At 51.5% G+C, this 12,606-nt stretch overlaps 1 protein-coding gene across 1 annotated transcript; it reads right to left on the reverse strand.

The window, feature by feature from the left end:
• Nucleotides 1-8,903: 8,903 nt before the first annotated feature.
• Nucleotides 8,904-11,648, reverse strand: SYT8 (synaptotagmin 8). Its single transcript, XM_054635471.2, has 8 exons — nt 11,543-11,648; nt 11,021-11,178; nt 10,796-10,891; nt 10,417-10,584; nt 10,056-10,223; nt 9,744-9,861; nt 9,227-9,360; nt 8,904-9,137 (listed from the first exon to the last, which is right to left on the reverse strand). Exons 1-8 carry the CDS (start codon nt 11,646-11,648, stop codon nt 8,904-8,906), a joined length of 1,182 nt encoding a protein of 393 aa, XP_054491446.1.
• Nucleotides 11,649-12,606: the final 958 nt, after the last annotated feature.

Consider the following 12,606-nt stretch of genomic DNA (forward strand, 5'->3'; position numbering starts at 1 on the left):
AGCCTTTGTCACAGCATATGTAGAGCGTGTGTGTAGGGGATCCCATGGAGACAGGGACCCAAACAGCTCCTGCTCTCCTCCCCCAGGCCAGGCGCTCCCTCCTCTTCCAGCCGGGGCTTTTTAGGCTGATTCAGACATGGCCCTGACAGTATTTTGCAGGCACCTCCCAGACATTATAGAGATAGTGGCAAATCCCTTGCTGCTGGCTTCCTGTTTCACCATGCTCAGCACCACACAAGTAGTGCTGCAGGTGCTGCTGAAGGACAAGCAAGTCCTTGGTATGGGGCTGGTGTTTCTCAGGGGTTTGCCTGGAAAAACCCCCATCATGGGCAAGGCTAGGTCTGCTTGGACCCACATATCCCTCTTGGGAAATGTCCCTTTGAAATGCTGCAGCTACACATTCTGGCCTCTGTTGGCCCATCAGTCCTCCAGAGAGCTGCTCAGCTCTTGGTGGAAGAATCAAACTGGGGGAGTTCTCCATTCAAAATTCCCCACAGGCAGGGAGTTTCCTTCAGCTCTGTGAGAGGAAGGCAACCTGGGCCTCCTGGGGTCCAGGCATGCAACACAGGAAAAGAGATCTGCTCAGAATTTCAAGGGTGTGGTTATCACCTTGTGACAGGAAAGTGTTGGCCTGATATAGTGGAAGAATGGAGTTCAAAGAAAGAATCCCATGACCAATATACTGGCCAACAGGAGTGTTTGTAGGATACAGGAGGGGTGGATGGTGAGGTGTGGTAATAGCATGAAGAGAAGGTGGAGTCTGCAAGTCTGCAGAAGGCTTTCCATGGAGCTGCCTTGCACAGGGGTTAAGCTGTAAGGCAGCTCTCCCAGAAAAAGAAAGAAGCAGCAGACTTATATGCTATGAGGAAGAAACCCAGTGAGGAGAAGGAAGAACAGAAAAACAAAGTTTGAAGTCATGGTTAACGTTAGGAAAGACAGAAGTTTCCAAAGGAATTATTTAAGTGTTTGAGTGATGAAAGAACAAGTTTCTTGCAAAAAAACTCAATGAAGGCATAAGGGAGCTCCAGGCACATCCTTCAAAGAGGTGTTTGCCTCTGAATATTAGGTATTAGTGAGGTAATTAGGCAGGGGCCAGGAATGGATGCACTGTTCATACTTGGGTACTTTCCTATGGAGCATCTGACCTTGTTCCTTTCCCTCATTTCCCCCCACCTGAGCTAGAGGAATGCACCATGGGTGTGGGCCACCATTCCCAGAGCACTTCCACCATCCTGTGAGGTCAGAGAGAAGACCTGTCATACACAGGAGCTTCTGCACAATGTTTTAGAGACTCAGGTGCAGCTTTTTTGGGCCAGGTTCTTCCATGGAATCACCATGTGTTGGAAGGATGAGGCTGATGAATCCATGCAAGCTGTTCCTCGTGACATTCTCCTACACTTTACACCTTGCCTCCTCTTCAGCATCCCACAAGGATCAAGTGGAAAGGCACTATGACACCAGATGATGCTATGCCTTATTTCCAAGACTTACACTGTTAGCAAAACACAAGCATGCTACTCAGCAGCAATGGTGATCACAGTAAATGTTCAGGCAAGATCACTGGGGAAACCTGTATTTGGCTGCCCTTTGCTTTCCCAAAATCCCATCGCACCAAAGCAAAGCACATGGCTCCCATCCTGCCCACTCCCCTGCAGTGTGTCCCTAAAATGTGGCCCCATTTCTCTGCTTCTGCTGACACCAACACCCAGGAACTCTACCATCACTTTCACATCTTTGTGCCAGTGCTGTCCTACATCCCACAGCTGCAGTCACCTCATTTGCCCATGCAATGGGATTAAGGTTTTTGGCTGTTCCTGTACAGGGCAGCTGCCAACCAACACAGCCACCCTGTCTGTTTAGCTCCATGCTGTCTTCCTTGACAGGGAGTGCTTCAGGCACATGATGTTGATGCCCTTAGGCTCCAAACCCACCAGCAGGTCCTGATGACACTCTTCATGTTCAGCAGATACATCACAAATTCATAAGCTGACAGCTGCTTCATGCTGTGTTTGACCATCAGCTACACAATGATGCACACAGGACCCTGGGAGAAGCCATCCCAGCAGTGGATGAAGACACAATTCCCTTTTTCCAGTGAGACTTTGATGTCCCACAACCAGGGCTGCCCCATTCCATGACAGTGCCCATGCAGCAGAGCCCAGATGTCAGCCCTGAGGTGTGAGCAGAACCCTCTCTGTGGCAGAGGTAGGGGATGACACGCAGGTTACCATCGCTGGGCAGTCAACTCATGTCAGGGAAGCTGTCACTGCAGAAGCTGTCACTGCTGAAGCTGTCAGTGCTGTTCAGGCACAGCCCTGCCCATTGTTGATGTGCCCCAGGGGGCTGCAGTCAGTTACCTGAGTGATGATGGGTCCTGTGAAGGGGCAACACACAAGTTTCTGAAAAGTGGGTTCCTTGGGATGCGGCTTTTCCTTCTTCCTCCTGAGGGATTTCTTGGAGCTCTCATGTGGTGCAGGGGGCTGAAATTGGGCTCACAACAGCAGCAAAAAGAGGGACCAGTGAAAGGAGAGCTTGGCCTTGAAAGGAGAGGCCTGGAGAAGGCAGGGGAGGAGCAGGGGTGGGACTGGATCTGTGGGCCTGCATTAGGGACCCCATGTTGTGGACTGCCCCTCTGCTCTCAGCCTCTTCCATCTGCCAAAGAGTATTAAAAACAGGACTGGTGAGACCACAAAAACTCATCTCCGCAGCTGCACGAGCAAGGAGACATGCAGACCAATCTTGCTGAAACAGTCATTGCCTCCTGAGGGTGCTAACAAGAGTGACCAGGGTATCTTGCCACGCTGCAGGACTATGAACACCACATCCCCACCCTTCTCTTCATTCACTTCACTTTTGTACTCACCAACTTTGGACAAGTGCCTGTGGAACAGAACAACTCCCTATGGACACACAGAAGTACTCACACATGGCTGCTTTCGATATAAACTTGAATGCCTTGAAGAGAAACAAGGCATTTTAATGATCCCTTCCACTCCAAAGAGACACTCTTTGGTGTGGGCTTCCAGAAGAGTTTGCAGCTCACTGCAAGCTGGAGCCTGGAGGAAGAGTGGCATTTCAAAATGAAAACACAAAAGGGTGAAGAGAGGCTTGAGGGAGAGGGCAAAAACCAGGAAAATCCTCTGGATGAAATCCCTTCTGACCATGGTAGCACACAGGGGCTTCAGTCTCCAGTGATGGAGAGTCTGTGGGCATTGCCAGGGTTAGGATCACCCGGTTCCCAGCACAGCCCTGGGCACAAACCTCACTCCTCTGAGGAGATTTTCTCACTTCTGCCTTGGACTCTTCCACAGTGTGGCCCTTCCTCCATGACCCCAGGCTGAGTTGGCAGTCCCCTGGAAAGTGAACACCTCTGACAGGCACTGGTCCGTGCCCAGGCCTTCAGCATTTAATGTGTGCAGGAGGTGATCCCGCTGGAATTTCCACCCAGCTTGCCCCTGGATAGTATTACCCAAGTGACCCAACACCTGATCACAATCCTTCATGTGTATGCACATCCTCAAAGCCTGGTTAAGACCAGGGTATGGCCCAGAACGTGTCTGGAGAACAAGCTGAGACCTCTGTGTGCTCAAAGGAGTATGAAACATGTCTTTGCTCTCAAAAGGTCTTCCAGGCTCTCTGTGCCAAGACAAAGCAGCAGCAAGAACATGGTGTTAGTTTAAAAAAAAAAAGGCCACAGAGCTCAAGAAAAACTGATCAATCACAAAGCTCTTCTCTCCCCAAGGTCAGCAATTGCTCTACAAACCAGTAGCCATGCAAGGAATGATTCTCCAGAATTTATCCATTCCAAGCACACCGGCTTTCTGTAAATGCTGCGTGACCCCAGACACCTCATTTTACAAAAATAACAGCTGTCAGCTGCAAAGACCCTTGGCAGCCTCACCTACCTGCACACATTGAGAAAGCCTTGGAGAAGACAGCTGCAAGGAGATGGGGCTCTGGAAGCTCTTCTGGAGGTGCTTCTCATTCAGGTTTGGCAGTGGAGGGGGTGAGCTCAGAGTAGGAGAGAGCTGCACCAGGGAAACTCAACACCCAGCACCAATGAGCATCTCCCAAGAACATCCCCAAAGCCAATTAATTCACAGAGTATCTGGGACATGAATGTTCTTTTACAAAGGCAGACCTGAGTTTAGCACATGTGCAAAAGTTGGGGATGGTGTGGGATGAGTGCATCCAAAGCAGAGAAACCTCAGCAGAGGCTTTTGCAGGAATGTACACATCCTTTGTCACATCCAGAGTGAACACCAAAGCCAAGTGTTTTAACTGGACTGTCTTAATTCCAGTTTGCTGATTCAGGCTTCTATGCTTAAGCTGCTCTGACTTGCATGTAAAAGTTAAGAGGAAAATGCTCTCTATCCAGGGCAAAACCAGATGCCAACTGGGCTGGTTTCCACATGAGACAGGCACCTCTTTCATGGGCACTGGGCTATTCACTGGCTCTTCCAAGGGGGCAGTGCTTCTTTTAGTAAGTCAGCAATGACTGATTCACAACTCAAAGCGCCAGTTTCCCACAAAGAGCTTTTCAGGCTCAGACAAGGACATCTGCAATGCCCATGTTCACGAGCAGGGTGATGAAACACTCGTTTACAAACCCACCATCTTCCCAGATGCTGCTCACAGAACGTAAAATACGATATGGGTTGGGTTGTTTACAGGTCAAGGCCTCTTTTCAGCTTAGTTAAACTCCTCTTCCTAACTGAAGGGAAGTGTGCTTGTTTCTGCAATTGAGTGGCAATAAGTGCCTGCAGGGGTTTCATCACCTCTCTGTGAAGTCAACAAAGCTAGTTGAGAAATTCCCATCTTGTTGACATGCAACAAGCCATCACTGATGGGTACCCATTCACCCGTTTGGAACACCAAACTTCTTCAGGGAGCACTTTTTGCCCAGCAGCATGAAAGCTATGAAATCCTCATGCTGCTTCTCCTTTGGTTCCATGCTACCTAGACCTCAAATCTGGAGAAATGAGAAGTCTGTTTTTTCCAGGTCTGCCCACAAAGCTCAAATTGGAACTTTGGGAAGCACCTCTGTGCACCCATTATTGTTCCTGTTTCTCAGACTGGATTGTCTGGGACTTCTACCTCTCCCTTCCTGCCCATGCAGGGCAAGGTGCATTGAGATGTAAAGTGGTCCAAACAATATTTCTGTATCCAGAAGCAAAACAAGCCCAACCTGGGTAGGAACACTCCCAGATACAAGAGCCCCAGTAGCAGTCAGAGCAGGGGAAAGGGCCTGAGAAAAGGGAGGACGAAAAAGGGGGAGAAAAGCCTAGGAGAAAGAGGATAGAGAAAGGGAACTAGGGGTAAGGAACTGGAGCTTTTAAAAAATAAGCCCATGCATGACAAAAGTACACATTTTGCCCATAAAATTGCAAGGCATAAAGATGCTAGCTAAGGAATATTTATAAAGCAGGCATGCTTGCTCCTAGTGAGAGGAGCTTAGATGCTCTCCAGCTCTCAAAAACTCTAAGACTAGCCAGAAAATCTGTGGCTGGAGGACAGCCAGCCCATACCCAGGCCGAACGATGACAGCCCATAATCATTTTTGTCTCACTGCAGACGACTGGTGACAAGCACATATGAGGCTCAGCCTTCTCCTTGTACAGCCCTCCCATTTGATTTCCTTGAGTGCAGGGACAAATAACAAAAAAAATCACTGAATGAGGGAATAATTAACTTTGGGAGGGGCTGCTGGAGGTCAGAAGTCTTGGATCTGGATGTAAATAATTGAGATTATAAATCTTAATAACAAACAACTCAATTTTCAGTGCTTCTTGTATCTTTTAACAGACCTCTCCTTGGCCCAAGCCCAGCTTTTTGCCTTGCCACTAACCTGCAAAGCTGCTAATTAAATGCAGAGAGACAAACTCCCCAACCACCACCTGAGCACCTTGGATGGATTGTATACCTGCTTTTGCCCCTCTTAACCACCAGCTAAGTCCTCTTTGCCCCTGTGGTGCAGGATCAGGCAAGGGCTGGCTCCTGCCTCCTGGAAAAAGCCACTCAGACAGACACCTCCAGCATTGCCACATGGCTACCAAGGGGCTGTGCAGCCATGGGAAGGGGCTTGCACAGCCTTCTCTCCCTCTTGAACACGGGCTCCATCTCCAGAAGAAGAAATCTTGGCTGGTGAGGGTCTAGCGGGGGCCACGGACCAGATGACACAGAGACCCAGCTCAGAGCACGTACTGCCCTGCCCTCTAGATGCAGGCACGGGAATACAGCACAGACAAAAGCTGAGGAGGAGCTGGTTTTCCCCCTCCTTTACTTCTCTTCTTGTCTCATCTTCCACCCTCCGAGTGCAGGACGAGCATTGGTGAGGCAGAAGATGCTCAGACATCTGGCTTTGATCGATGAGGGACAACCACCCCCGCCAAGGCCACAGGGAGGTGAAAAGGAGATGGCTTGCACACGAGACAGGGCTGTCTGCCTTCCTGCAAACAGGCTCCCGAGCAGGCTGTGTTCATTTGGGGTGAAATAAGGCATGAAATGAAGGCCAGATCCACCAGCCCTGCTTCAAACAGCTGCCAGCAGATACTAAGAGGATCCTGCCAGAGGAGGAGAGTGCTCAAAGCCGTGCTGTAAGCACTCAAGGCTTAGTGAGAAGGAGAAATGATGACAGAGGGAAAAAGCAGCCTTGGCGGTGCATTAAAAACTGGAGCTGGGTGGAGAACATCCCCACCTGCTCGCCTCTCCCTCCTGAACAAACAACTCAGTTTGCTGAGATTTACTGCACAAAGGCTCACTCCAGGTTGCCCAGAGCCAGCCCAGCTGGGTGCTCACTCCCACATTCCCTGGCCTTTCCCCTAAAAGCAGCATGGGCTTCCCTCTCCAGCTCTGCTCACCCAGCACTGCGCTGACGATCCAGGCACTGAGCAAGGCCAGAGCTGGAGAGACAAGGGGCAGGCACTGGTGTGGGGAGGAAGTAATGGTTCTCAAGGAGGGGCTGTCTCTGCACCTCCTTCAACTGCATCTGTTTTGGGACTAATATGCACATACATTTAAGCCCAGCTCCATAAATTATGCAGTGAACCTCAAGGCTATGACTTCAAAATAGGGGGACTGGAAAAAGCACACATACACACACACAAAAATAAGAACTGCCTGTTCCAAAAGCCATTTCTGGATGCTGCATGGCCCTAAATCACCACAACAGCATCACCAAAAACCAACCTGGCAATAGATTTGGAATCTCAAACCCAATTCAGAGATGTTCCCTTCTGCACAGCCTGTTCTAGGCTGATTCTAATGTTGAGACTGAAAGCTGAGGCTTTAAAACATCCCTTTACAAGTCTTTCTCAGGTGACTGATTTCCTCCTCCATCTCATTAGCAGCTGCCAGCAGATGCTGTTTCCCCAGCAGAAGCCACACTTCACTTGTTACAGTCATCTCAAAACCACCCTGTCATTTCTCCCCTCCTCATGGCCACAGCAAAGCCTGGAGAATATTCATCAAGAGGCAGACACAGCAGCAGCTTTTTATGGTTAAGCTCAGGTCATTAATCTCTATCGAGACTTTTCATAATCTTCCTCAGCTTCATGTTTGTTTAACTCTTGGATAGTTGCTCTGTGGAGCTCTGGGTAATCACAGATTAAGTGCTTTTTAATATTAATAGCTTTTCATTAATGTGCCAGGCTCTCTCCCCTCCAGAGTCCAGGCAATAGCTATTAGCACTGAGCCTGCAGCTCCCTGTGGTGAAAAGGACTTTTTTCTTTGGGGCCAAAATTCCACAGCATGAGCCCAGATCTTGTGTTCTGCGGGTGCTTTGTAGCAGAAGGATTTTAGAACAGGAGCAATTCCCAGTGCAGGGAGCTTCCTCCTGCAGATGACTCAGAGAAGCTGCTCTGGAGTCACCCCAAACTGCAGCACGCTCAAGGGCATGTAGCAGCACCACTCCAATGCCTTCATCCTTCTAGGAGAGATCTTTGCTTAGGTAGCCCCAGCACCAAGGCCCCACAAAGCAGGGTGGGGCAGGACATGTGGCCACAAAAAACCTCCCAGATTAAACATGAAACCTGCCCAGAAGTGACATGAGGGCTGCAAGCCAGCCTTTCCCAGGGTGGTGTGATCACAGTGTGAAAGCAAGAGCCTCAGCCCCTCCACTCTGGCAGGACCTCCAGGTGCCAGAGGGGCAAACCTTGCTGTGCCACTCCTGTAAGACCATGTGAGGTGAAAGGAGCTGACACTGTGCATCTTCATCCATGTGGTGCACAGGGTTGGCCACTGGTGAGTCCCAGAGCCCGAGTCACATCTTAGTGTGCACAAATCATCATGGGCTGAGAATGGGCTAAGTGTGAAGCCACATTGCTTCTCATTTAATCTCTAGCCAGGACACAGAGCACACATAGCAGAGGCACTAAAAAGCTAGTCCAACATCTCCAACACCTTCCTCACCACCTGTATTCCTTCTCTCAAGACTCTTACATTCTTCAATATCTTGGTCTTGTTTAAAAGCCTTCACAGGAAACATGAACACACTTCTTGCCAAGTTATTCACCGCTAAAGAAACTTCCCACCCATGCCACCAGCATGTTAACCCTCTGCTTTATAAATATCAATGGACTCTGTTTTGCATGAGCCTGAAGCTCTGTGTATTTCCCCCCAGCCCATGAGCAGTTGGGATGAGCTGGCTCGGGCACCCATGACATCCCCTCTAGCACCCTCTGCTCCATGTCCAGCCTTGCCCTGGGATGCTGAGCTGCCCTGTCCCAGGTGTAACACAGAGCAGGAGCTGCACCAGCAGCCAGATCATCTTTTAGCCAGGAGTCCCAGGCCCCTCTTTGCTGATGATGAGATGGGACCAACACGTCCAGGGCTTGCTGAGCAGAACCCCCTCGCTCCTCCACAAACCCACCATCCTGCTCCCTGGGTGGAGGAGGAGACCCCCACTATCTGGAGTGCAGGGGCAGCTTGAGGTGGGACTTCAGTGCCAGGGCTTTGTCCACCACCTCTGGGGGCTGCAGGATGTGCCACTGGGCCAGGGGCCGCCGTGGGTTGGACAGCATGTCAGACCAGTGCCTCAGCTGGTTGCCCGTGGCTCGGCAGCCCAGGAGGAGTTTGCCAATGGGCTCATTCTTGGTCACTTTGTCATGATCCCAGACGGAGATGACCACGTCCACATTCTGGGGGGGGACACAAGAAAGACGGTCAGTGGGAAGAGGTTTGCTGCAGTGGGAACCTTCTCAGCTCTGGGCACTTCAGGGAAACCCACCTGGATCTGACTGAAAGGCACCTCAAAAACAAACACCTCGTTGAAGTAAGGGCTTAAGGTGTTTTTCTTCACACTTGTCCTTTTTTTCTTCCATTTCTTCCTGTTCAGTATGAGATGCACCTTGACAAAAGGATCTGAAGAGAGAGAGGACACACGTGGCACAAGTGGCAGTTTTTGACTGAATAACTCAGCCACAAAACAGCTTTCCTCAGCCATTCCCAAGGAGACCACGGCATCCCAGTTGTCACTCCTCATTGTGAGACAGCCACCTCAGAGCTCGCTTCCTCCTGCCAAGCTCCCTGTACAATTCAGCCATGACATCTCCTCCTGGGAGACACCTCCAGTACTGCCCAAAGCTGGAGTATCTGTGCTGGGAGTCAGCCAAGGCCTGAATATGATGGTCGCAGCAGGAAGCAGGTCTTAACACCAGGAGTTTTCAAGGCTTTGCAGCTCTAGGTGCCACCACTGAGGCCTGGGCAGGAGTAGGAAGGTCTGAGCACAAGCAGCCCCCACTGACCTGACAGTCCATCAGAGTCCATCCGCTTCAGCTGCCTGGCTTCCAGGATGAGCACGGTCAGCTTGCCAGTGCTGGGGACGTAGCGCAGAGAGAAGCAGATCTCACCCAGATGCTCTTCCTGATGGGGAGATGGCAGTAATTAGTACCAGGCAGAGGAGCAAGCTCACCTGAGGCTGGAGCAACCAGGCTGGCCCCAAGTTTCCTGAGTCTCCCCCACTCTCATGCTTGCCCCTATGGGCTTGCTTTTTGGGGTGGTGGCAAGCCAAGCAACAGCACATCCCTCCCAGCAGTTTCCCACGCACCAGGACCAACCTCCACTTTACTGGCCACCACCAGGTCACTCCACTGCTCAATGACATGCTGCAGGTCGACACTGGCCAGGGGCAGCCGGACCTCACCAATGATGTCATGCTTGGAAAAGCGATTGAAGTCATAGATCTGCATCACCAGTGTGGATTCAGACACCTCAGCCTGGGGTACCTGCAGGGGAGGACCCAAAAGCCTGGACTCACTCCTCAGGGGCAGCCCTGCCCCATGAGGGTATTCCTCTCTCACATTTCCCAGTCCTGACTGTGCAAGCATCTCCTAGAATGGAGAGGTTTTTGCCCAGGGAGCAGTGTCTATGCAGCACTCTTGATGGGACCAGAAAAACATCATTGGCTTTGATTTGTACCTGGAAAGTGAAGCTCTCGTTGAAGATGGGGTTCAGGGTTTTTCGATAAACCTTGGTCTCATATCTCTTCTTCCTATCGGAGGTTAGGTAGACAATCACATACGGGTCAGATGTGCCTCCACTGTCCATGGCCTTCAGCTCAACTGCCTGCTTCACACCAACCTTCAGCTGGAGAGGAGTGAGGACAAGGTCACCAGGTGGAGAAGGATGGGGTCAGGCAGCTCAGTGGGGGCACAGTGGGAAGTGAGTGCAACAGTGAGGAACACCTTGACACCATGCAGGCATGAGAGCTAGTGGGCTGCAGGCAGGTGGGAGCAAAGAGTGGCCATGCAAGAGCATGGCTTTTTCCCTGCTGTGCCATGGCCACGAGCATCCCCACCTCCTGCATGCGGAAGTTGTACTCCAGGGAGTACTGCAGCTTTCCTCGCCGCTTCTGCTCTACTGCCCGCTCCAGGTCCTCCATCTCGGGCTGGACCTGTGGCAGAGAGCAACACTCAGCCATGTCCCTGCCATGCTGTGCTCCCATCATCCCTGGGGCTGGGCAGTGCAGCAGCAAAGCCCTCAGGGGGGAGGGAGGGGGGATTGAGGGGAAGGCAGGACGCACAAGGTTGATCGTGGTGGGGTTGCTGACGGCGCACAAGCCGATTCTCTCCTTCTTCCTGGGCTTCTTCTTGGTACAGCAGCACTTGATGATGCAGATGAGGAAGAGAAGGAGGAGAATGGCCCCTGCCACAGCCACGGTGATGAGAGCCCATTTGGGTACTGGTGTGATGTTCAGGGAGTGGAATTGGATAGAAGAGTTAAAACCAAGCAAAACATACAGAGTACATTTAAACCTCTTCCTGTTCCTTCAGCATTAAGGAGTTGGACTTTCAAAATTGCCCCTAGAATCCTGGACAGGCCCCATGCAGGGAGACTGAGGCTGAAAACCATTCCCCAAATGGGTAGCAAAGATACCCTCTGCTCCTGAGGCAGTGTGGTACTACTCTGCAGTAAAACCTCCCTGATGGAGCCCACTAGAAAATGGAATTTGAAGGGAGGGTGAAGTGAATACACAGCCTCAGAGTCCAGCAGCCCCAGCAGGTAATGCTGCCTGGGAGAGGAGGGCAAGAGACGCTGTACTCACATGGAATCCAGCTAAGCCAGCTGTCCAGGGAGCCTGGCCAAGCTGTGGTGGTGATGCTGGTGTGTGGGGAGGCTGTAGTCCTGCCCTTCCTGGCTGCCACTGCCATGGCTAATCTGGGGTGACCTGGGAACACAGGCAAAATTAACAGGGTGGGGATTTCCTCTCCAGTAGCACGTGTGCTGCCCGTAGCCCAGGGCTCTAATGAGAACAAACACAATTAAAATATAGAGCTCAGGGTAAGCGATTAGAGCTTGGCCACATTGACAATGAGATGTGAAATGGAGCGGGAGGGAGCTGCTGGCAGGGAGGGCTCTGTGCCAGCTGGCCCCTCCCATGCAGCCTTCTCCTTCATATCCTTGCAAGTCTGCCTGCTGAAAACGGAGAGATTGGGGTGTCCAGGGAGTTTTGAGAAGAGCTATCACTTGGCTGTAGGGGACAAAAACCAAGAGCTATTTTGTGCTGGCTCCTCTCCGGCCAGGCAGAGCGAGCTGAAGGGTTTGCTCAGCTCCCAGAGAGCCCCATCATCAGCTAACACTCTTTTTTGGCTATTTTCCCTAAGGTAAGGTTGGCTCCTAGGCTTGCAACAGGGCTGGTGCCCTTGCTGCAGGTGGCAGTGCCGCCACCAGGCTGGGGCCACACCGGCTCGGCTCAGAAACTTTCCGTGAGCTCGGCCTGTGCACATGGCAACGCTGACAGAACCTCGGGGAAGGCTTCAAATTTAAAGCAGGATGGTTTTACAGCATTGCTTTCCCCATGGCAAAGCTTTTATTCTAGCATGAACACTTCCTCATAGCTAAATTCCTTTCGCGTCAGCGGGACAGGTGTGCCCGGAGCGGTGCTGCCCGGTGAGCAGAGGGTCTGCGGCCACCACGGCACGGGTGGGAGCTCTGTGCCTGGGGCTGCCCAGCCTCCTGCCCGGCCTGGGTCCCTGCTCAAGCAGCCAACTCCACCTTGCTCTGCCCATCCCAAGGTACTCCTTGCATGGGGATCTTCCCTGGGAGCAGGAAACCACGTCTGCAGTTCCCTTCACTGAGCCTGTGAAGCCAGCAAGCACCCTTTCTTTT

The sequence above is a fragment of the Agelaius phoeniceus genome, chromosome 6, assembly GCF_051311805.1.
Source record: "Agelaius phoeniceus isolate bAgePho1 chromosome 6, bAgePho1.hap1, whole genome shotgun sequence".
Taxonomy (NCBI): Eukaryota; Metazoa; Chordata; class Aves; order Passeriformes; family Icteridae; genus Agelaius; species Agelaius phoeniceus.